This window comes from Cydia fagiglandana, chromosome 21, assembly GCF_963556715.1.
Source record: "Cydia fagiglandana chromosome 21, ilCydFagi1.1, whole genome shotgun sequence".
In the NCBI taxonomy this organism is placed as follows: domain Eukaryota; kingdom Metazoa; phylum Arthropoda; class Insecta; order Lepidoptera; family Tortricidae; genus Cydia; species Cydia fagiglandana.
The window spans coordinates 10,212,321-10,238,931 of NC_085952.1; the positions used below are offsets into that span (position 1 = coordinate 10,212,321).

General features: G+C 41.1%; 1 protein-coding gene across 1 annotated transcript; it reads left to right on the forward strand.

Moving 5' to 3' along the window:
- The first annotated feature begins 1,884 nt into the window (after positions 1-1,884).
- Positions 1,885-25,175, forward strand: LOC134675037 (cilia- and flagella-associated protein 58-like). The gene is made up of 20 exons (XM_063533183.1): positions 1,885-2,042; positions 2,901-3,029; positions 6,512-6,605; positions 7,537-7,672; positions 8,350-8,527; positions 9,634-9,753; positions 11,983-12,177; positions 12,948-13,069; positions 13,519-13,658; positions 13,974-14,112; positions 14,389-14,438; positions 14,526-14,618; positions 15,220-15,305; positions 17,396-17,605; positions 18,447-18,597; positions 19,899-20,023; positions 20,501-20,658; positions 23,467-23,584; positions 23,923-23,989; positions 24,864-25,175. Exons 1-20 carry the CDS (start codon positions 1,959-1,961, stop codon positions 25,040-25,042), a joined length of 2,574 nt encoding a protein of 857 aa, XP_063389253.1. The 5' UTR covers positions 1,885-1,958; the 3' UTR covers positions 25,043-25,175.
- Positions 25,176-26,611: the final 1,436 nt, after the last annotated feature.

A 26,611-nucleotide genomic window follows, 5' to 3' on the forward strand; every position in this document is an offset into this window, starting at 1 on the left:
TACAGTATTTATTTTAAAGTTAAACAGATAAAATGTTGATGCTTAGTTACCATTGAAATAACAACTGCTTAGCAACTGGTGGCACCCTGGCTGCTGACGTACGTGATTGGTAGTGCGTGTAGGTATTAATGACAGAAGCTTGAATTTGATTGCTTAGTTACCACTGACTTTTTAACCGTTATTGTCATTGTGATTAAATAAGGGTGTATGTGTTAAAGAAAAACTCAGAAGTTAAGGTATTTGTGACGAACTGAAAGCCTACGTGAAAATGACATCTTAGATGTCCTTATTTTTGTGACGATTGAAGTGTAAATGTTTTCTTGGACACCTTGCCCGCTCAGGTATATCTGCTGCTGACTGTTCCTTAAGAGTTTTTTTTTCTGTCACAATGGGTGCGATAAATTTTATGCCTAGTAATTTTAATCATCGACTTAAAACATCTAAAAAATGTAAGTGTCTATACATAATATCACAGAATAAATAATAGTAAGTACTAGGTACAGAAGACTCACTCTCTAACAAAACGCGTCTGTTACGATCAGGACAGATATGGCCGCTAGGTGGCGACAGCGCCACGCGCGGCTTATGGCAAACCCCAAAATTGGGGTCGAGCGGATATACTTTTAGCTACCCTGTAGCAAAAGCGACGAAATCGCGGAGTGAGACACGTCTGCTAATACGAAATAAAATTCGTTTGTACGGGACAGCTCATGGGATGCCCCTTTATCATTCAATAAAAGCTACCAGGAACTCGATCCCTCTGACGTGTACAAATGCATCTATGTTTGCCTGCTTGAAATGCCAAGGGCAGGATCACGCAACCCCGCCACTTTGTTTCGTCATCCCTGGGCTATAACCGCGAAAATAGAGTTCGCAAATTGCGGGCATTTTTCTCTGTCACTCTAATTACGCCTTCATTGGAGTAAAAAAGAAAGATCCCCGCAATTTGCGAATTTCGGTTTTGGCGGTAGCCCCTCTGATATCCAGTTGCGAAGGCCGTATCCCGGTCGCAAATTAATTATAATGCAATATACATATATACCTAGTCTGGGCATACATACTTACAGAGCAATATACATAAAGAGTCGTGGAATGGAATGTATGCCCCTATTATAATCATACATTCCACGACTTTTTACTTTCCGAACAGACTCTATTTTAATTATAATATAGGTACCTAAACTATTTCAATATAAACTATTTTTTTAGCCTACTTTGGTGTCCCACTGCTGGGCAAAGGGGGGGGGGGCTCGTTTTCTCCACTCGACCCTAAATATAAACTCTTAGAAATTTAAAATATTTTAAAAAATATATATAATGCAAATTAAATTAAATTAAATATTTAATGTAAATTAATATGTAGGTTGGTCTAAATTATATCGTTGTTTCGTTTTCCTGTTCCCGAATTTTAGAAAGGTGGTGATTTTTGTATGAGATGAAGTGGTGTCCACCAGAAAGTTAGGGCTTTCTGGTGGACTACTGTGATACTGACATATACTGTGATACTTACTTTACTCTTTGGTCCTAATGTCCTAATCGTCACGGTTTTCTCTCCTAGGCCGCAAAGAGAATATAACCACTATGCTAGGCGGCACATCAAATTGTCAAGAAAACTTCCCGACACCAGAAAGTCCTAACCATCACGGTTTTCCCTCCATTTGCACCCTTTTCTACTCGTATTCTTTGTCCTAATTTGTATTCGAAATTACCTAAAGCATAGAGAAAAAATACATATTTCTTACTATATTTCTCTATGCCTAAAGTAACCTCAATACAATTTACCGCAATTTTAATTCTTATGGCTCTCACAATAAGCAACATATCAGAGACTTCTATCGCTGAAGTTTGCGTAGAGACGCCGTTACCAAGACAACGGCAAAACAATTCACTCACACCACGCCTTTTATATCAGCTTTTTATTGTTTACTTGGAAGTTTTTGATACCGTAGAGGAAAACCATGGAAGATGAGGAGGAGGAAGGATTCGGAGCGGCGATCACCATTGCCTCGGAATGTACGGAGGCGGAAAAAGAGTTCGAGAAAGTAAGTCTGGTGTTCTGAAATCCGAGTCTCAAGGCGAGATTCCACCAATGCGCGGCCTTGTGCGGCAAAAATGCTTGTGCCGGACAGGCGCTGCACTGGTGGAACGCATTCAGAGGGTTTTTTGGTCTCAAATGGTTTATTCAATCCCACCAAGCTACGTGAGCGTGAGGAAACCTGCATGCCAACAGCGAAGAAATTGCAAGGCCTATGTATTTCGAACTATTGGACCAGCGTGTGGACTATAGCTCAACCTCTGCATTCAGGCCTGTGAAACCTAATAAATGTGTATGATAATGTCGTATTTTAATATCTGGGAGACATAGTTTTTCTTGGGAAACATTAAACTCAAAAATGCGCGTTTGCCAGAGATTAGACCTTTTGTTAGATTGATTTTTCGCTCCCATGTAGCAAAGGGTCTAGCAGGCTAAGCGAACAAGAAGTGCCCCCAACAACGGATTTGGTCATTCTTTCAGGTGGTGTACTGGCAGATCCTAAGAACTCTCTATGCTTATCAGTCCTCGATCTTCTTTTGTTTTCGAGTTATTCAGGATAATGTAAAATCATCAGTGTATCATTGAAAGTGTCATATTTTGTAAACCGTTCAAGTTAGATTAACCAAATAAAAATTATATTTGACAACAATAAAATAGACTACAAAATGAATATGTTTAACCTGCATCATGTCCTTATACTTACTTCATTATAAAAAAAAAAAACATTTTATTTTTCTTCTCATTATTTTTTATACTATTCGCGGAGGTACACCTACAAAAAAAATATGCATGAGTAGCCACTATACAAGAATTGCTCGTTTAAATTAAAGGTATAAGATTAATTCATTAATTATTAATTCGTCAGGTGTTGGAAAGCATGCGGGAGGCCGAAGGCCTCAAGATGTACTCGGACGTGTACACAAAGCTCTACGACTCGTACTACCAGCTGAAAGATGATAAGAACAAGTACTTGGCTGAAATCGAGGCCTACAAGGTTAGTTACATGTCTACTGTATTATCTTTTGTGTATAGCAGTGGTACGACTGAAATAGGCCCCGTGCACCGTGCCACAGAATAAATAATAGTACTAGGTACAGTAGACTCACTCTCTAAGAAAACGCGTATGTTACGATCAGATATGGCCGCTAGGTGACGACAACGCCACGCGCGGCTTATTGCTTTCCCCGAAATTGGGGTGGAACGGATGTACTTTTAGCTACCTGTACCAAAGCGACGAAATCGCGGAGTGAGCCACGCCTGACCGTGCATGAATCTAGTATTTAACTGGATCAGGCATGAGTGGTGGGGGAACTGATAGAACTGGATAGTTCTAACCTAAGCCTAGGTGCTGTGTAATAAACAAACTTATTGCCAAAATCTAAGCATTATTTTTGATTCTCCGCAGTCGGCAAAGAACAGTGTATAATTTTATTGCCGCTTTCTGTGCCTCTCCTTTCAATAGAGAGGCACAAAAATCCTCTGCCTGTACCTCTGTTATTAATGGTATTATACAAGTGAGTTGTTGACACATGTACCTATTTATAGTTTATAATGAGCGGGATTTACATTTGAGTTATTTATAAATTATAATCAATAACAGCAACTTGTGCCGAAATGTCTACACAAGTGACGAATGGCTTGCTTAACCTTGTGAGTTAAAAGGAATTCCGGCAGGTTATAATCATAATATTTTTAATAAATTAGAAGCTCCCAATAAACATATAGGTACAGTCAGCAGTCAGTTGTTGTCCAGGGATGGGTCAATGGCTGTAGGTCAAGAGGACGTTCCTCAATGCGTTGGACGGATCAGATAAAAGCCCTTACCAACACCCCACTTAACACATGTGCCAGAGAAGCATCTGCCAGGGAGAACTGGCGTAGAATCGTTCGTCGTTCAACGTGACCACGACTGCTCTGCCAAGAGTAATTCGACGGAGAAGACAGTCAGCTGCAAAAGTTGCTAAGCGGGTGAGGTGTTCAAAATTACCTTGACACGATCTTATTCTCTTAACAATAAAGTCGCGTCAAGATCATTTTGAACACCTCGCCCTCTTAGCTACTTCTGCTGCTGACTGTACAGTCAAATGTAAAAATATGGGTGCATACTTGCATACAACTTACTCAAAAATATGTCCCGTAGTTCTTAATTCGCTGACATAAGAGCTATGGGACATATTTTTGAGTATGATGAGTGCAACCATATTTTTACACTTGACTGTACAGTTGAATACAGCAATAGTTATACATACAACAAGTGACGTGCAGCTGGAAATGTCCAATAAGTAAATGACCTACCGGGAAGATAGGAAATCACTTTTCCAAGTCGATAAATAAGGCACTTGTCCCACCAAGAGCGAGTAAGCGATTAACTATCGGCGATTTTCTCGCCCAAAAAACGAACAAAAGATTAGGATCCTGTGTTAGTAGAAGTTCATCGCTGGCTGTAAACACTGCCGGCGAGAACACTCGCTCTACAAGTTTGTCGCCGCGATAAGATAAAACTAGCTCAGCGGTACTCGCTCGGCGATGCTCGCTTCGTAGTTAGAACTCAAGCTGCGAGACCAATCAGTCTGCGTGTTCGGCTACGCTGCACCGCCCGAGCGAGTGACGCGAGTAATAGCCCGTCGCACTCGAATACTCGCTTATAGCCGAGCGACTATTGGAGCTAACACTCGCTTCTCGCCGCTCGCCCACTCGTTTATAGTTTATCGTTCTACTCGCTTACCGCTCATGGTCGGCGGTGGGACAAGTGCCTAAGCAAGGGAAAATTCAACCTTTTTTTGTAGGGCACATTTAGATATTTATACGACATAAATGACCATTCTGTAATGTAATATTTTTTATGCAGATATTTTAAGATTTTAAAGAGGCGATGGTAACTTTTAGGATTTTAAAAATACGATCGTCCTTGAAAGGGTTTAATTTACATTCAATTCATGCGGGAATACTGTAATAACCATATTAACTCTCTGTGATATTTATCTAATATTTTTTTATTGATTAAAAGAAAGTGTAAAATGCAAATTTCGGAGCTAAATTAATATTGTTATTAGTCACAAAATTATAATCGCCATGAAATACGCTTGCGGTATTTTGGTCATCTGACTGCATAGTATTTCATGGCGATTATAATTTTGTGACTAATAACAATATTTAGCTCCGAAATTTGCATTATACACCGTCTTTTGATCAATAAAAAATATTAGATAAATATCACAGAGAGTTAATAAGGTATAGTATTCCGTGATAAATATGCATTTTACTTCCCCTTCCCCTTGATCGTTTCCGACACCCGATATTTAAATATTTAATTTAAATCAAACCGGAAAATAAGCTCCCGCCTTCAGTCTAGAATCTAGATAATTAGCTGAGACCAATTCTAGCTCATTAGCAGACTTTCGAATTAAGTAGCTTTAACTAGATAACCCCGCGGTAATATTTTTCTAGTGTTCAGTAATTAATATGCATGTTACCTAGGGTTGCCATCTCTAAAATTTAGCAACCAGGACAAGACGTGTAAAAACCCCGGATTTTGGAGCCCAGAACCCGGACATTTCAACAGTTTTTTCGTCGGTTGGTCGCGACGCGACGCGGCTCGGCGCGGCGGCCTTGTTGCGTCGCCCGGCGGCGGTCGAAGACTTGAAATTTTTAAACCCGGACTACAAATGAAACCCCGCCCGGACGCTCCCCGGACGCCCTCTAAACTAGGACAAATCCGGGGAAACCCGGACGGATGGCAACCCTAATGTTACCAAACAGGAAATCTGCTTTTTTTATTGAACTGTCTCGAGCCATGGTCTATGATATCACCTTATTTCGGGAAATGACAGGGTTGACTGGTGTCTTAAAGACTTTCGAATCTTATAGACTCGCAATCCTTGAAGGTCCAAGCTTTTCTCTCTCAAACTCTAGCTTTGAAGGTTTGAGCTCAAAAGGGGTTCGTTCAGAAGCTTAACGACTCAAGCTTTTAATGAGCTTTTAAAAGTGTGTCTTTAAGACTTGGGCTTCATAGCAGCTCAAGCTCTAAGTAGGTGCGCGGGCCTATTGAAAACTGAAGCCCCCCGAACCTCGAAGGCCTATTAGGTCAAGCTCCAAGAATTCAAACATGAGCGCTCTAGGCATTTCCACGCCGTTTTGTCGACTAAATAGTGTTTAGGTTTAAGTTTATAAAATACATTATATGTATGTTAGTCTGTAAGGTTATTTTTAATATGGGCCTTGTTGCCTGAATTAAATTTCTAAATAAATTAATTAAATATTAAGCTTTTGCCCGCGCCTTCGTCTGCGTGGAATTAGTAATTTGGTAACTTATGTAGTTTCGGACGCCTGTGATTGTCACGAATAAATGTATCATCTCCTCTCGAACATTTCAAACAAATTTCGGCTTAAATACTTAAAACTTTAGGCGTTTTGATTATATTACATAGGTACATCCAAAGTATTAGGTTATCTTAATGAGAACCTGGTTTTTTATAGACGAAGATGGGCCGCTTCGACGACACAATCGCAGACTACATGGCAGAGATCAGCGAGGCTAACCAGACCATCGAGAAGCTGCGTCAGGATATCGGTAAGTGCTAAAAACTGTAGGAATATTACACAAAAAGGTGCACTTTATCGGGCACGTGGCGCAGATAGTATGTAACCTGCAGAAATATGCATTAATATACCATCATCATCATCTTCGTATCGCTTCTTAGCTTACCTAATCAAAAAACTTACAAATAAATAGCGTCACCTGCCCGGCACTTTTCTGGAACTCCTGTAGTGTGTGTACTAAATAAGTTATTTACCTTCCAAGATACAAGATACTTTGGTCTACTGGTGATAGCGGAAAAATTCCAAAATGCAAATCTTTTCTCGTGGACTTTCTTAAGTCTTTTTGCGGGGTACCTACTACGGAAAACTCTCCCAAATGGAAACTTTTAATAATTTCGAGAAGTTTCCGACATCTTTTTGGAAACTTTCTGCTACTTACACATCAATAATTACTCGTGACTAAGTCCACCCCCACTTTAGCGTCTGCCCAGCGTCGGCGTCTAGTCAAGTCGACGCAACGTTGGCACTTATTGGCACAAAGACTGCAGATCGATTTTCCACTGCGCTAACGCCGATGCCCAAAAAGACGCTTAATAGTGTGAGTTGGCCCAAAAAAAATACAACTGATTGTTAGAGTTTGGAAAGGGTGAGCTATTTGCCTTATAATATGACGTAAGACATGTCAAATTATGGTACCTATCGTCTTGGGTCGTCCCATTCGTTTTTCGTCAAGTTATTAAATTAGTCCCATTCTGCTTTCGTCACTCATTCTACATTGAAAGCCACCGACGATTGTGACGAATGTAGAATGAGTGACGAAAGCAGAATAGGACTAATTTAAGAACTTGACGAAAAACGAATGGGACGACCCAAGACGATACCCAAATTATAAGGTAAATAGCTCACCCTGTCCGACCTCTGCTGATTACCAATGTATGGTTGACCTTTGTATCGTTTAATAGATGAGGCCCGAGCGTTGGCGGACGCGATGCATGTCCGTGAGCTCGCCAGCGTGGAGTCCCTGGAGACTATAAAGAAGACCGTCGCCAGGCTCGACAAGGAGCTCACCGCGCTCAAGCGACAGGGCGACGATGACCCGTGAGTACCTAGTGACAAGTCTAACCCCCCTATTCATAAAGCTTTACGGGCAAGATTTAGTTAAATTATGTTTACCAAGTGGATGCTAGAAGGAGGGCGCGGACGCGGCAGGCCCAGACGAAGATGGCGGGACGAACTAGACACCTTTCTCAATAACTGGCCAGTCGTGTCACGTATCAGGAGTCGTGGAAGACAAGGGGAGAGGCCTTTGCCCAGCAGTGGGACACCTTAATAGGCTAGCAAATAAAATAAATATATATGTTTTATGCCTTTCTTACAAATGACAGATAAAGACAAACGATTATTAGCTAATTGAGGTTTGTAGTCCGATTATGAATAAGTGGGTTAGTATTTAGTTTTTATCGTTGTTTTAGTTAGCAATCATCATCATCATTTCAGCCATACGACGTCCACTGCTGAACATAGGCCTCCCCCTTGGACCTCCATTCGTACCGGTTGGAAGCGACCCGCATCCAGCGTCTTCCGGCGGCCTTAACAAGGTCGTCCGTCCATCTTGTGGGTGGACGTCCTACGCTGCGCTTGTTAGTCCGTGGTCTCCACTCGAGCACTTTTCGACCCCATCGGCCATCTTCTCTAGATTTTAGTTAGTTAGCAATAAATTGATTAAAATTTAATGTTTGAGAAAAAGTTTCTTAAAATTTATTTTTTACCTTCAGTGGCGCAACATCAGCCGCTAAAGAAAAAGAGAAGTTCGAGAAAGAGAAACAGCGGCTACTGGGTGAACTAGACGGGCTCAAACACCGGCTGAACGGAGCCAACAGCTACATCGAGGAGTTGGAGCGAAAACTCAATAAGGCTGAGGAAACCATTGCTAGCATGGAGGAACAGCTTGAGGTATTAAAGAAAAGCAGCGACTACAGAGCGAACTAGATGGAGCCAGGCAGCGGCTGTCCGGACCCACCAGCTACATCGAATAGTTGGAGAGTAAGCTCAACAAGGCTGAGGAAACCATTGCTAGCATGGAGGAACAGCTTGAGGTAGGTTAAAGAAAAACAGCGGCTACTGGGTGAACTAGACGGAGCAAGGCATTGGCTGTCCGAACCCACCAGCTATACATCGAGAAGTTGGAGCGCAAGCTGAACAAGGCCGAGGAAACCATTGCTAGCATGGAAGAACAGCTTGAGGTAGGTTAAAGAAAAGCAGCGGGTACAGGGTGAACTAGACGGAGCCAGGCAGCGCCTGTCTGGAGCCACCAGCTACAACGAGGAGTTGGAGCAGAAGCTCAACAAGGCATCTGCCTTGTCATCATCTCAATCTGACACCATGGTTGGCTTCTTATTATTGGTTCTAATTACTGATGTAAAGTAATAAGTAAACATTTTGTTAGGAAATAGCAGTAGTAGTAGTAGTAAAACACTTTATTGTTCAAAAATCAAAACAAAACAGGAAAAATAACATTCGTCATTAGTACAAATATAATATGTGTAGTATGTAGTTTATCAGTCCGTCAATTGTTTTGATATGACCTGGAAGATAGCTCACACTGATTGGTGCAAATGCCAAATGAAGTGAAAGTCGTTCAAGAATCCCTGCCGCTTCTTTTCGTCATCGCCCCACGCGACAACATTACCATCTTCATCACTTGGATGGTTGGCAGTCCTCAACTGTGCGTTTCTCCAGAAACTTCCTGCCTCGCACAGCCAAACTGTGGAATGAACTGTCGCCTGCGGTATTTCTGGACCGATACGACGTTCAAACCTTCAAGAAAAGAGCGTACTCCCATCTTAACGGCCGGCAACGCGCTTGCAACCCTTCTGGTGTTGCGGGTGTCCATGAGCGGCGGTAATCGCTTACCACCAGGTGATCCGTCTGCTCGTTTGCCTCCTATTTCATAAAAAAAAAGAAATATGCACCAATCACCATGACGATCATCATGGTCGTATCAAAACCAGTTCGAAGCCATAACAAATCTTTACATTTGAATCAACCTCATGTTGCAGGATGCCGGCAACAACGCAGTGCGCACGAACCGCCTCGTCGACCACATAAAGGGTGAAGTGGAGAGCCTCAAGAATCTAGTCGAGGAGCGCGGACTCGCGATAAAGAACCTCAATGACACGGTATTAACTCACCTACTTCAACCGTCAGTTTAACGGTATCGTCTTGGGTCGTCCCATTAATTCGTTTTTCGTCAAGTTCTTAAATTAGTCCTATTCTGCTTTCGTCACCTATTCTACATTCGTCACAATCGTCGGTGGCTTTCAATGTAGAATGCGTGACGAAAGCAGAATAGGACTAATTTAAGAACTTGACGAAAAACGAATGGGACGACCCAAGACGATACCAGTTTAACACCCATCAATATCTGGCTTTCGGACAACATAAAAAGAGAGAGAGATAAGTAAGAACTAGCTAGATCGTTTTATCATCCCCGAAAACCCCCATATAGCAAATCACATCGAAAACGTTAGAGTAGGGTTGCCATAAGTGTGGGGGCTCAGACCGGGACATTTAAAGAAAACCGGCCAAGTGCGAGTCGGACTCGCCTTCCAAGGGTTCCGTACATTACACAATTTTCAACACTGTATATTTTGATGTGAAACGTGAGTGAAATGTTTAAAAAAGACCCGTAAGGGACGATCAAAAACTAAGTAATAAGTCCGACGCACGCTTGACTGCATATTTCTAATAGGTTTTTCTGTCATCTATAGGTAAGGAACTATTTAGTATTTATTTTTTTAATTTTAGTAGTTTCGGAGATAAAGAGGGGAAGTGGTCATTTTTTGTCTATTTACTTAAATTACTTCTAAACTATTAATCTTAAAATTATTAATAAAATATATTTGAGATTCCCACAGCTCTATCACTTGATATATGACACCATATAGTTTGCAAAACTTTGTTTATTAACTGTCTCATTTACCCCCTATGTTTAAAATTCATTTTATTTACGTTACATGTTCCGTCTTCGGGTTATAGATTGACATAATATATGTGTACCAAATTTCAACTTAACTGTCACAAATAATGTAGGTACCTAAATGAAAACGCGAGCGAAGCGAGCGCGAAATTTTTTCGAGATAATAGTAGGTAGATTTTTAGGATTTCGTACTTCAAAAGGAAAAAAACGGAGCCCATATAGGATCACTTTGTTGACCGTCCGGCCGTCTGTCTGTCTCAATGCCCCCTACTAAATAACTTTGATTTATAAACCGGGACAATTTGCTTATGGGCCGGGACACCGGGACATCATGCTTCAAACCAGGACATGTCCCGGCGTACCGGGACGTATGGCAACCCTACGTTAGAGCCGTTTCTGAGATCCCCGAAATATATATATATAAATAAACATGAATTGCTCGTTTAAAGGTATTTGATTCCCTTTTACCCAACTATATAATAGGCTAGTTGACATTTTTTTATTAATGGTATCAGTCGATCAAGTTTGTTTTGAGAGTCAAATGAGTATATGGAACCCATTGCCTTAAAAGTCACAAATGATAGTCAAATAAGTCAAATCTTTCTTATATGATCATGTTTCCGAAGAATGTTTCTACCTACATCTTTCTGTAGAACCTACCTATGTAAACAAATCTACATAAAAATATGGGTTTTTTGCAGACGCACTGAGAGAAAAGTACAACAAAAATACACTTAGAATTAAAAAAATAAACTTAATCCAAGCAAGGAGAGTTAACTAATAGGAACAAATTGACTTTTGCAATTTCTATTAGTTCTTGCAATTTCTATTATCTGTTTGTTGAAATTAGGTATATTTGGGATTACTGAGCTGTTTGTAGAAATAAATAAACTTTACAGAAATAGTGAAACGTCCATAATTATTACTAAAACTTCATTTTTTCCCCCAGTACAGAACTGTTTTTTTATTCGTGGTGATGATTTTTTCTCAGTGCGGTCTAGAACGCAAAATAACTAGTGTAATATTTTGCCTATATCACTTTTAGTCTACATCGCGAACGATCCAGAACGCAAAATGCCTACATCATTTTCGTCGTTTTATCTTTACGTTAGCGACGGAGCCCCACTCTCGTGCCGTCCTATTCTGTGGTGTTTGATTGGTGTTTTGTGGTGTGGTGTGGAATTTTAAAATAGGTGACTAACGAACCTAACCTACCCAAGTGATATAATAAAGTGGTCATTTTGCGTTCTATTAGACCGGTCGCGACGTAGACTAAAAGGGATATAGGCAAAATATTACACTAGTCATTTTGCGTTCTAGACTAATGTAGACCGTCCGCGACTATACCAAAAATATGAATATTTCCCAGACGGGTATATTTCCAGTTGTTTGGTCCCTCGCACTGATGTTGACCCTTACACGTTCCCAGTTGTCCAAAGCGGAGCACACGATAGAGCGCCGCGACCGTCAGCTGAAAGACATGCAAGAAAAGCTACACGCGGCCCAGGCTGAGGAGGAAGCGGCGTTAGCCAAGGCCGCCCACTTCAGGTTGCTGCTCGAACACACCAATGCAGAGTTCGCTAAGGCGAAGGACAATCTCACCAATACTACCAGAGATCTGAAGGTAACAGCAGAGAGTTTATTTCGCATTAGAACTTGTCGAAACCATCGTGGTGGAAGGATTTGCCGGTCAGCACAAGTGTTGACCGTTGCCCAGGGTACGCCAGATGCTTGGGTGTATCGTAAAACACACACAGGGCGTTAAGCGTCGCTACCTTCTGATCCCGCTTAATATGGAATACGAAACCATCGACACGAGAAGAAGAAGCAGAGAGTAGACAGAAAGAGAACTATTAGATAGTAAGTAATTAGAGCTGTGCGCTGTCCAGATAAGGGAGGAGGCCACGTAAGCCGAGGCCATGGACTTCAAGGAACCCTGCAAGGCGCCTAGACTGAGGATTAAGGAAGAGAATTAGGGGCTTCGATCCACAAAAACCTGTCAAAAAGAATTTGGACTTTATATACGTTTTAGAGTGGATTATTTAAGTATTTACTTAGGTATGATTTCTCCTGAATCACCCTGTATTATTTAACTGGAGAACTGTAGTTAGAGCTCGAGCTGAATGAAGGGCGCGTTATATGTATAAGTTACACGTCGCATAAGCTGAGGAGGAACACTAAGACCCTCTAAAATACCAATTCTCAGTAGGTACCTAATACTTCCAGAGAACTTATTTCAGAGAGCAGGAATTAACGCGAATCTAATTTGTGAGATAATTTATATTGTTATTGTTATTTCTTTTAACATTTACAAATCATCTCGTTAGTCTTGCAGCTTTATTCTAAACGATTTTAATGTAATTGTGGATCCTACAAATACGTGTTATCCTGTAGAACATGACGAGCGACAACAACAAGGTGAGGAACGAGGTGTCCAAGCTGACGAAGCAGGCCGTTCAGCAGACGAAGAGGTACCAGCGGCTCGAGCAACAGAAAGGTGACACGGAGCTCGAACGGTAGGTACACTTCAATGGCTTTTTTCTACTCGTCGACTGTAATTCTTGAATTACGATTTCGTATACCAAACTACAATTGGGTACTTTTAATGTATGGGCTCCCAACTCAACTATAATATTCATTTCAAAACGGTTTAGTCAACTAAAATGAAATTTACCAATCTCAGCTCGCCGCGGTCAAGAGGACGATCAATCAAGGTTTTCAATCTTGTACCTCACTTAGGCTACACGCGTAAACACGGTACTCGACTGAAAAGCTCTCTATTATATCACGATTTTATAAAAATACTATCATGTCATGCCGGGCACCGACACGAGTGTCGGCCTGGACGAAATTAAGAAACTGTCAACACTCAATTTCGTTGAATTTGATGTTACTTACGCAATTTTATAAGAATAAACTACCTATTTGTTTTAGTAAACCAAAAAAAATATGTTAATATTCATAGAAACGGACTGAGGCAGCAAGTGGCGGTAATGGAGCGAGAAATCCTGATGGGGAACAAGAAAGCTGAGGCTGACAGGCGAGACATCGAGAACCTGAACCGAGAGAAGGAGATACTCAACAAGACCACGCAGAAGATTCAAAGTAAGTCTTTTAGGATCACCTAGCTGTCATCTCCGAAAACTTTAACCTTAACCCGATCAGAGTCCCTGAGTTTTGTCAATCACCTCTCCTTATTTCTATTCAAAGAAGACCCTTTGCTGAACTATAGACCGACAGCGACAGCCCTCGCCTGCGCGGTACCGAGGCGACGGGGTAGGACGACGTGCGGGGGCACCCTTAGTCGTCCTACCCCGTCGCCCCGGTGCCGCGCAGGCGAGGACTCATTAAGCGGTCGGTCTATACCTACTTTCGTCGTCTACTGTATCGAATCTCGTATTAAGGCATGTTTGATTCCAGACGAAGCCCTCGAGAACCTGCACGCCCTAAATCTGATGGACAACCGCTGCAAGCAGCTGGAGACGGAGGTGGATCAGAGCAACACGCAGGTGAACAAGCAGCGGCTCATCATCCGACAGATGGAGAAGGACAAGGATAGGTGAGCTGGCATCGAGTGGAAGACAAAAATGATAAAATAGAATAGTCATAAATAATCACACAACATAAACTGTATAGTGTTGTGATTACGCTCATTTCAAGGCTTTAAGACTCAAACCCTTAGGACTCTCGAGGCTTAACGCCTCAAAGGCGGCAAAGACGATTTCTTACATCCATACGCGTTAAATAAATAAATACAATTCTCAAATATAGTCGAGTCTTCAAGACTTACGAGTCTTGAATCTTTGTTTGTACATTACATTTATTCTACTTTTAGAATGCTGGAGGAGGCGATTGCATTGAACGAAAAAATTGATGAGACAACAGGTCAGTGAAAATAAATAAATAATAATAAATATCCAGAGAAATTATTTTCCAACGAAGAACAAATCATAAAAAAATTGTATTTTACAGAGGAAGTTCGCCTCCGTACGGCCGATATTATGGATCTACAGAAGGCATTACGCGAGGAACAGATTAACTCGCACAAACTGAGCGTCGCACTAGGTATGTTTTTAGGGTTCCGTACCCAAAGGGTAAAACGGGACCCCATTACTTAAGAATCTGCTGTCCGTCCGTCCGTCCGTCTGTCACCAGGCTGTATCTCACGAACCGTGACAGTTGAAATTTTCACAGATGATGTATGTATAGAACAGAATAAAATAAAGATTTAAGTGGGGCTCCCATACAACAAACGTGATTGTTGACCGAAGTTAAGCAACGTCGGGCGGGGTCAGTACTTGGATGGGTGACAGTTTTGTTTTTGCATTAGGGTACGGAACCCTTCGTGCGCGAGTCCGACTCGCACTTGCCCGGTTTTTGGTTACCTAATATGCCAGGCTATACGAAAAACAACAGGCCCCGTAGACAACATGCCAATCGCTAACGCTCCGTAGCAAACGAAACGGAACTGTCACTATCAAACTAATATCCTGGAAGAGTGATAGAGAGACACGAAGCGATTCGATGCCGAAGCGCAAGCGATCGTCACCTTGGCTAGGCCGCCTGGTAAATTTATATATCAAAATCGAAATTATATTTCGTAGTTGACTATTCGGCATATATTATCTGCTTAACTGTTTCTGATGACTGTCAATCCCCTATTTAGACACCACACGGGCAGAGAGGAACGTGCTGCATAAAAACTACACCGACGCGCTCGATGAGGTTCAAGATCTCAAGCAGAAACTGCGAGTAAGTTGCGTAGAATGATTTACTTGATAAAAACTATCAGGTCCCAAATACTATTTATAATATTCATAGAGGTAAGTAAATTAAAACAGCAAGTACTTATTTGAACACCTCACCTGATGCAAGCAATAATAAACTCTACTATAATAAGAGCAGTGCATAAGTTCCTTGCAGTGGCGAAGAGTCTAAGGAAAAAATATTAGGAGCTCATTAATATATCTGGCTTGCCTGCTATTAAATTTGCCTCTCCGTCATAAATGTCACAACTGCCTTCTTAAGCTCACTGCCGGTTATCTGTACCATTCTGCCGTCATCTCTATTGTCTTCTATTTAATTACACAAACGGATCTACCGCGATATAATTTCACTGTATATATAGTAACAGTACCAGTCATGGGACATTTAAGAGGAAATTTGGAGTATTTATGATATTTCCCTTATACATGTAAATGGTCTACCGCATAGCGTGTTAAAAGATGAAAGTCCTATCCGTCTTTCATGTTTTAGGCGTGTTGTATCAAAGATACTGCAATTAGTTTCCACATATTTAACAAATTAAAACTATGTTTTTGTTCTCCAGTCACGGACACCAAAGTTCCAGTAATGGGCCCCCGGTAATGGACGTGGATCCATTAATGGGCCCCCTATAATGGACATTGCTCTATCAGTATAAAATATCAAAATAGGGAATAAATTACGGCAAAATAAAAAAAAATTTGGTATAAGCTTTTATCGCTGAATGTATTTTTCTTTCCACAGCCAATTATTATTGTATTAGATCCATCGAGACAATTCTAATATACTTACCCTAACACAATTAGTTAGGGTTTAATGCGATAAAGTTCCCATGGCCACCTCCTGTCTCCATCATCAGATCAGGTCCATGTTATCATAATATTGCATTATCATCCGATTTGCATACTTAATTACGTACAATTACACAAAATTTCAACTGAATCGGAAATTGAAAAGTGGCTCAAATTCAGCTACCAAGATTGGACCCACACTAACTACCAGGGCAAGTTAAATAAGTTTGGAAAAACGATATTAATTTATCCGAAGTCCGAGAATACCTCCTGATTGACATATTTCTTAACTACATTTTATTTCTGTATTGTTTAAACATGAAATTATGGCATAGCAAGCATCATTCTGTCATTTGTCCCATCATAGGAGGTACGCAGTTTTACAGCTCCTATAATGGGATTGGGCCAAATACCACTATTTTTTTACATCTGTGGAGTCACAACATAGTGTGTTGTGTACCTTATCTCATGGTAAATGCAATTAACAAAACACATTCTAGTTTTCATCAAGTATTAATTAATTTAAATTTAATAAATTAACTCACCTCTCTTAGCGAAGTTGTTAAGAATTCGTAGTGGTATTTTTTTTCAGTGACACGACAACTTATAGGTTGACGCTAATTTCTTAAAAAACAACCAAATTTAATAAAACTTCAAACTGAAACAGCTCTAGGACTCTTATTTATGATAATATACAGCCAGTGTTTATAAACTACTTTTAGATACTTATTTTAGAGGAATTATGTTTTTTTGTCCCATTACTGGTTCCACGTCCATTATATGGTATACTACTATATATATTTACCTTAAATTCCGACGTTTCAGCTGAGTTGCACCAGCTGTGGTCACGTAATGAAACTATATCGCGGTAGACCCGTTTGTGTAATGTGACCTTTTTTATTTTCATTAAGTCAAGTTAATAATTATTTATTTCATTATCTGATACATTTTACACATTATTTATGTATAAAATTTAAGTTCTGAGCCATGCCGGGTCCAAAGCTCCCCAGAGTTGGAGACCTGTTGGACAAGCCATGACTGTGTGTGTGTAATTAAATATTTTATTTTATTTTATTTTATTTTGTAAGGAGTACCAACAGCTGCAAAAACATTATATAGATTTAGGTAACAATACAAAGCCAATTACAGGTACTCACAGATAGAAATGAAGTAGACAATATATCAAATTTTGCGCGCAATTTCACACATGCTATCACGTTTTATACATTTACAATAAATATGTGTACAAAACGCGAGAGTTTAAAGTGTTCATTATCTTCTGTCTAGATGCTAGCATACCAAATCGAGCAGTTGAAAGAAGACGTCACCAGCAAGGAGACCGGTCTGAAGACATGCGAAGGCGCGCTTAGCAAATGCCACAAGAAGGTGGAGACACTCAGGATGGAGATACAGGCCGGCCTCACGAAGCTCGCGGACGCCAGGGCTGATATTGCGGCGTTGCGGCAGGAGGAAGCACGGCTGAATAGGATTATTCAGGTAGGTCTTTTAAGACAGGAAGAGGAAGAAGTAAGACCGTTGTTTACCTCTGCTTGTGTTTTTGTTTTCTTTTATTGAGGTGTGTAGTAAAGAGTAATTGTATTGTATTTTCTTCTGCAGATTTAGGTTCTGATGTCCTTTCCTTAAAAGGTAAAGAACGCTGGAATAAAAACTGCATATTATTATAATTTTGATACAACCAAAACCCTTTTCTTGTGTGTGTGTGTTTTGGCCGGGTGTGGTTTTGGGTAGGATTTTGGCTGGTATAGCTACCTTTAAATATATAATAAGAGAGTAGTTGACAACTGATAAAGAACTAGAGTTAGTCCAAGAAAAGTCTGCAGCGATTTTGATAGCCCACGCAGTGCAAGTGTTATATTAAACGTCAAACTTCTATGCAATTATGACGTATAAATAATACTTTCACTGCGTGGGCTTGGGCTATATGTGGGACTTTTCTTGGTCTAACTCTATGAAAGTCGAGCATGAATCTCGCGACCTAAACGCGTAAGCGCCATGAATTTCACGGCGCTTAAGACGTTTTGGTCGCGTGGTTCACGCACCGCTCCCCTCGCCTAGCTACAGATTCCGATTGCGACAATTTCATTGTTTAGTATGGCTTTTCTCTATACTGAATGTACATAACCGCCGTTTTGTCGCCTAAATAGTGTTTAGTTTTTTAAGTTTATATAAAATGCATATTATATATGTTATTAATAAATACATACATATGTATACACATATATGCATATACAATATGTTAGTCTGTAAGGTATTTATAATATGGGCATTGTTGCCTGATTTAAAATGTTAAATAAAATAAAATAAATAAATAACGTAGGAAGGCGACGCAGCCCGCGCCAAGCTGACCAAGGAGCTGGAGGGGCTGATGAACGAGCGAGACGTGGTCGGCGCCCAACTGGTCCGCAGGAACGACGAGATCTCCCTCCTGTACGAGAAGATACGCATCCTCGAGGTCACGCTGCACCGAGGTACGTAACACTGACGCAGGAAGGCGACGCAGCCCTCGCCAAGCTGACCAAGGAGCTGGAGAGGCTGATGAACGAGCGAGACGTAGTCGGAGCCCCGCTGGTCCGCAGTAACGACGAGATCGCCCTGCTGTACGAGAAGATACGCATCCTCGAGGTCACGCTGCACCGAGGTATGTAACACTGACGCAGGAAGGTGACGCAGCCCGCGCCAAGCTGACCAAGGAGCTGGAGGGGCTGATGAACGAGCGAGACGTGGTCGGCGCCCAACTGGTCCGCAGGAACGACGAGATCTCCCTCCTGTACGAGAAGATACGCATCCTCGAGGTCACGCTGCACCGAGGTATGTAACACTGACGCAAGAAGGTGATGCAGCCCACGCCAAGCTGACCAAGGAGCTCGAGGGGCTGATGAACGAGTGAGACGTGGTCGGCGCCCAGCTGGTCCGCAGGAACGACGAGATCACCCTGCTGTACGAGAAGATACGCATCCTCGAGGTCGCGCTGCACCGAGGTATGCAACACTGACGCAGGAAGGCGACGCAGCCCGCGCCAAGCTGACCAAGGAGCTGGAGGGGCTGGTATCGTCTTGGGTCGTCCCATTCGTTTTTCGTCAAGTTCTTAAATTAGTCCTATTCTGCTTTCGTCACCCATTCTACATTCGTCACAATCGTCGGTGGCTTTCAATGTAGAATTTAAGAACTTGACGAAAAACGAATGGGACGACCCAAGACGATACCGAGGGGCCCAACATACCAGGAAAATTGGCAATCAAACTAGAAAATAGAGTTGAATTTGCTTTGTTAAAACAAAACAAAAGCAACCCTAGCTGTTTCATTCTGTTGCTGGACTCGATGTATAGGTATATGTAGATATAGACTGCCCTAATCGTAGACATCACGCCTGAATTTTTACAAGCTTTTATTTACTTTCACCTGACCGTTGTCTGTAATCAAATCTTGCAAGTTAAATTTGATCAACTTCCCGGTTTCCGATTGAACTGAAATTTTGCATGCACGTATAAATCGGATGACAATGCAATATTATGGTACCATCGAGCTGATCTGATGATGGAGACAGGAGGTGGTCATAGGAACTCTGTGATGAAACGACGCAACCTGTGTTAGGGATTTTTAGAATTGTCTCGATGAGTATTAGGTGTCTGTCGTAGGAAAAGTACAGTCAGCGATAAAAGCTTGTACCAAAAATGAAATTTTTGCCAAAAACTTATTCCTGCTGACCTTTCAACTAAGAGTTACGAAGAAGCCCGGATATAATCGTAAACCATTTCCTTTACGCTTTTAGGAGAACGGCAATACGAGTCGCGGGTCGAGGACATAAGACTGCTGCGGCTGGAGATCATCCGGCTCAGGAAAGAGAAGAACCTACTGTCGAAGGGGATAGAAAACATGACCGACCTACGACTCGAGGTATATTTACATCCGCGATTGTTGCGCCATTTTAGGGTCCTAGCTAAATAAATTGGTTGTTCAATAAGTACTTACGCTATAGAATTTCCAATTTGGCGAGAACCCTAAATGGCATAACAATGCCGTGTGGTGACTGTACATTTCACTTGTGCCATATCCAAATAATACCAACTGAATTAAGACAAAAGGCAAAGATGGGACTGCACAGTAACGAAACGTAAAGCGCTTGGTAACCTGCTTCAGCACATATGATCCATACTAGCAAAAGTTGCAGTGTTCTAAATAGTGTAATAAATAGTCTAGTCTAGTCTAATAATTAATAACAGGACATAACACGACACTAAACAACACCTACATAATATGGGTAAATGCCCAGCAAAACTAATACTCTAGACTACTTATCACTCCCTTAGTAATAAAATCGAGTTCAAGCAAAGATAATATCAATATGACCACCTACATTTTCCTGTTGTACAGGTATTCAACCTCGAGCGTGAGCTGGGCCGAGAACGTCTGCGTGTCCGGGCGTTAGAGGAGGCTCTAGAAACGCCGCAGAACGTCCACCGCTGGAGGAAACTCCAGGGCACTGATCCTGAGAGCGTACGCCTCACGCAGAAGCTACGCGTCACACAGAAGTTAGTTCTTACGTCTACCAGTAGTCGTATACAGTGGCGTTGCTAGGGGGGGGAGGGGGGCAGTCCGTCCCGGGTGTTACCCATTTAGGGGTGACACCCGACCGTGAACATCAGTAGTGCCACCTATAAAAATTCGTAAAATGAAAGCGATGGAGTAAATCCTGAGCTATTTAAAGGCTCCGTTACACAGGCGCGTTTTGCAGCGGCGCGTGAGCGGGGCGCGCCGCTTTTACATATAAAACGCTCACGCCGCGCTCGCGCCCCGCTCCGAAAACGCGCCTGTGTGACGGAACCTTAACAAAAATTACAATTACTCTTTATAAATATAATTTACAATTTTGATTGAATTTTGGGGTGACACCCACAATTTCCGCACCGCGTGCCACCCATGCTAGCTACGCCACTGGTCGTATACTATAGTACAGGGCACTGATGAAAGCGACTACAGCGCAATATCAGCTATTCGTGCATTCCGAAAGGTTCTCGATGACGCACCGCACACGATAGTTTCGAACCTTATGGCTCCTCTACACGATGGGCCAGCGCCGGCACGATGGGCATGCGGTAGAATGGTATATGACTTGTTCCCTCTAACGCATAAATGCGTCCCTTGGAGTGGCCGGCGCTGGCCCATCATGTAAAGGAGCCATTACGTATAGTTAACGCATCACGGTTTCAAGAATTTGTTTTGCACTGATCGACTGATCGTACATTGTACCCTAATCAAGTGCCAAAGACAATTAAAATGCTGAATCATTAGGCCGTTTCCGACGCCTGCGACCGACCGGGCCTTGACCCGTCACGGTTCTGAACCGTCTCCGGTTCGTAGACTCTATAGCCAACAGCCATCATCGTTAAGGTCGAGTTTTTGCCATGGTGGCGTCTGAGAGCGACGTCTCGAGGCCTCGTGTTTAATTAGATACGCAAATTAACGTTAATGGATTAATTAAATTATATTTAGCGACGTCATATACGGTCTTTTACATGGAAAATTTTACACATCCATATAGGCTCGTTGACTTAAAAGCATCATCAATAACGTTACTGCAGTTAGGGCGCCTGTCATGCAGACAGACATAAATAGGTGCATATTGACCCTCTCGGTTCGTTTCCGTGAGTCACAATTATGGACTCACGGACCGGATTCTACCCGCGGGCCGTAGTTTGGAGATCTTCGTATAGGTTAAACTACCCTCTTCAATGTTAGGTATACTACTTACAGGTTTGCAAATAATTGTACGCAGTTAAATACCTGTAATCACTAATCAGACGCAAGTTAATTTATTACATTGTGTTACGAAAATGAAATATGTAAATTGTATGGCATATGTATATGTATTAATTCATAGTATTTCATACACATATAACTTTATAGCATACGCTTACGCACTTTCATGTAAGTAACTTGAATATTTATATTAAGCAGTTTATAAACTGCTTGATTGTCGTAACACAATGAAATCAGTTAACAGACTAAAAATTTAAATACAGTGCCTAAATTTTTTTGCAATTATCCCTTACGCTTGTTTGTTACGAATCTTTTAAGATTAGGACCTATATACCCAGACCCAAGTACTTACAACTGGTTGTCCTCAGTACTTTATTCACAAGCCCGTGAAACCAATGCAAACAAAGTCTGTAATCCAATTATCCTACAAAGAGTTTCGCTAATTGTAACCAATCACGATAAGTCATTAACGATCTTCGCGTTCGTGCCCCGACATCGTGCTAGACCCGTGCGATCGAGGACTGAAAAAATAATTCACACTTTAATTGCCAAAACGGACTTAGTTTCACTGAAGTGATTAGCAAAATTGATCTTTAGACTACTGACTTTAGAAACTAAAGGTAGGTTAACAATGTTGTTTAAATCTACGCTATTAAGTAAAGGTCCATGAACTATGGAAGCCGTGATACTTAGATTGATTGCAACGGCCTAGATCTGAGATCATCTATTGTACTAGATTGGCCACTGGTCATCTGCTTATTGTTTTATAATTATAGCATATAGGAACAATGTACAATAAATATTATGGTACAAGAATGATTTTAGCCTCGAACCTAAGGTTAAGGGCAAAATAATTCAAAGTGTCGCGTCCACTTAGGTAGGTAAGTAAGAATAAATCAAAATAAGTGAATTTATTAATGGTTGGTACCTACTTAGCTACTTAGATATACCTACTTATTATTATTTATTAGGGACAGTATTTCCCTGACGTAGATGAAATTTAATAAAGAAACGGCGAATTTGATCATTATTTTAAACGAATCTTTAAAAAGCTTAGTAGGTAATACCCAGTATACCCACCCACCATTATAGTTACAGGATATACGTGGCGGGGTACTTTGTTTTATAAGGTGTAATGATATATACCGGGTGTGGCCTGTAACACGAGCAAATAATTAAAACATAGATTGTACTCCTCAAACGGTGACACTTTTGTTCAATATCTTTTAAAAAGTATGAAGTATTTTGGACTCCCTATTTTTCATACAAAATAAATATTATCTTCAATGGACGCCATCGCCACGCCATATCATTTTGATTGACGTTGCTTGTCACGCCTTAAACATAACAGAATTCGCAATACATTGCGTCTTAGAATAAACTTTAAAGTGTATTAAAAATCAAACCACCAGTTATTTTTAAAAGTCGCTGAACAAATGTTGGTCAGTATGAGGATTACAGCCTGCAGTTTAATTTTTTGCTCATATTACAGGCCACACCCGGTATAGGTATTTGAATCACTTGTAGGATATTGTAATCTTACCTGTACACCTGTGTATATGTAATGCTTGTTCTTCTAGGAAAGTCCTGGCGCAGAGCGAGATGCTAGTACTGAAGGACAGGGAGCTGAAAGAGACGAAGAATCTATACACGGCGGTGAAAGACATGCTGGCGCTGCAGCCCAGCCCGGAGATACAGGTGAGCCATGAGATGCAGATATTACATAAATTTACAGCGCCATCTACTTTAATCTAACGGCTGGAGTAGATTGCGCTGAGCCGCCATTTGCTACTTACACACACCACTGACTTATAAAACACACACGTTAGCCCTGTAAGTAGTACCGACTGTACCGAGCTATTAACAATGGCGATGTATGCAGCTATTGCAGCTCGGGTGCGCGCGACCCACCCCTCACTATTGCCCTGTTTAGACAGCTTCGAATTTTGTAGACTGCTTTCGGGATCAAAAGAGAAAATCTTTGTTTTTCTGTGTGTATACTCTTTACAATTTTTACATGTTATCTAATTTTGCAGCAAACTCTGACGGTGACGCAACGCGCCCTGGCGCAGCGGACTTCGAAAATGAAGTGTTTGATAGCAGGTAAGCATTACATATCTATCTAAGGACGGGGCCTTACGGGCACTAAGAATGGTGCTAGTTCAGCGGTGTCACTCACGAATTCGAGCCAATCGGGTAGTCTCCCTCCCTCTTTGTCATTTACCCTGTATTTGTATCTATACCTAAGACTATTTCTAGACGTGAGCAAAAAATCTGAAAGTACCTATTTAGTTTTTCCGACAACTAAAAGTGTTTGACGTCAATCGTTCCTTTCGTCATGGTTCAAGATTTTCTGTTACTCTGAATCTTAGGCATACGCTATTAGTAAGTGTTTACCTACTGATCGAGTCAAATATTAGCATTTTATACAGCTCTTTTCTAGGCCGCACCAATCTACAACGTTTTCATTATCAGCTCATCATCATCATCAAATTAATCTAGTTTTGATGATTCATTTCACAAGTTACATTTCTGGAAAGTGCGAACTAATTTGTACCTTAAACAAGAATGCTAAAGTTGAAATTCTATTGGCGCGTATATGGTCGAAGGGTTAATAGGAATCAGGCATACTTTTAAAGGAATATTCACAGCTAGGTACACACTCTGCCATTGCAAAGTCTGTGCAGAGCTTGGAGACCCTAACACATAGACTAGGAATCCTCTAGACCGAGTTTAGACTAGTTTAGAGCAATTATTTCATGCAACCAATGATGCCAAAAATGCGGGGGTGCGCGGGACGAGGTGAGCGAAGTCCCGTGCCGTGATTGGTCCGTTCAAAGACACGGACGTCACACAAAGACACTTTCGACTCGAACATGGAGTAAAATTACCGTATGCGTGGCAGAGGGGGTAGCGCGACTATGCTAAGTCTGGAGGATGTTTTGTCTGTGCCCTAACATCATTTTGTTTTCTGCAGAGTTAAACATGCGCGAGCAGCAAGTCTCCGACCAACGCCTAGAGATCAAGCGCATCACAGACGAACTGTTGTCCTTCAAGCAGAAGTACTACGAGATGAAGCGAGCGCTCGACGCGGACGAAGCGAGGCGGCTGCGAGTCCCCACCCCGCCTACTCACGAGTCTGCCGTGCTTAGCTAACTGATTGGGAAAGTTTAATCCTTATTTTTTGATTAAGGTCAATATCAGATACATGAATCGCGTTCTTTGGAACTTTAGACGGAGTCTCGTGACATTTATATGAAATTTCGAGTGGTTCAGACGTGCCAGACCAGCGCCTTGAGATTAAGGGCATCACAAGCTGTCATATTTCAAGCAAAGTACCACGAGATGAAGCCAGGCGGTTGCGGGTACCCACCCCGCCTACCCGCGAGTCCGCTGTGCTCAGCTAACTGATTAGAGAAGTTTTACCTTGATGTCTATATATCAGAAACATGAATGGCGTTTTTGGAACTTTAGACGGAGTATCCTCATGATATGCCATCATCATCATCATCATGACATTTCGAGTAAATTTTAGTAGTTAGGGACCTATACTTGCTGAACATGTAGTGTTTAATTTTAGGTGGTCGCTTCGCTTTGATATTGACCCATAACGATACGTATGATTCGTTTTTTTCGTATTTAAGCCTGTGCCAATTTTTTATTTAATTAAAATTTAAATCTAAGTTGGAATAATCGTTGAAGTTATAGCCTGACAAGTTCTTTTTTAGCCCTGATATAATGTCGCTACAAACAGCTTACATATAGCAACAATACGTGTACGTCATGAATAGTCGGGACAGTGTGTATTGGCATCGTGCAAGAGCGAGTGAGGTATACAATTATGTACATGTGAGTTGTAGAAGTATGTTTCCCAATCGAAACCCAATCGAAAGAGCATGTTTAGTTGATAATTAAGTATGAATAATTTACCTATCCGCCATAATTTGATTCTAAATATTCGACCTCCGTATATTTACCAGATTCAGTCACTCGTGGTGGTAATGGCTCATTCTTATAATAAATATTTTTGATTATAGCACTAAAGACGCCTTAAATGAGAAAAATAATAATTTAATAATTAATATTCATATTTAGTACAAAACTAACCAGTTTATTACAAACTCACTATGAAAATCAGTACCCGTCATGTCAACAAATAATTTCACAACATTGTTTAATGGAATGCTACTGAATCCCGTATCCTTTTTCTGTCGCAAGTATTTTAATGTATTTAAAATTATTTGTTTAGCATCGGTGTGAATTTTTTTGGGCATTTTGATTGCAAAATCTATTATTATCCTGAAATATTTACAATCATTTTCGATTTGTTTACATCGGTGACATTCAATGACTTTCAATGTCGGATGTCAAACAAAATAATTGCCATTAAAATAAATTAGTTCCATCGAAAATCCGCAACGTGGCGAGGGCTAAAAAGGAACTTGTTAGGCTTTACCCACTTTATTCCTGACTTTGGAAGATAAAACAAAACAGTCAAAGGGCATAATTATGAATGTGATTTGACCATTGAATCAGACCTCAAAGGGTCAGGCGACAGATGTGCATATAACCAATATATTCTTTATTGGAACTAAATTATTGAAAATAATTCAGTTGTGAAAGCATAGATGTCGCATTGTGTACTTATCGCATAATGTCCCAATAACTTGGCCATAAAAGTATTAAATATATTATAAAAAATGTACTTTGAAATGTGTGGTACAG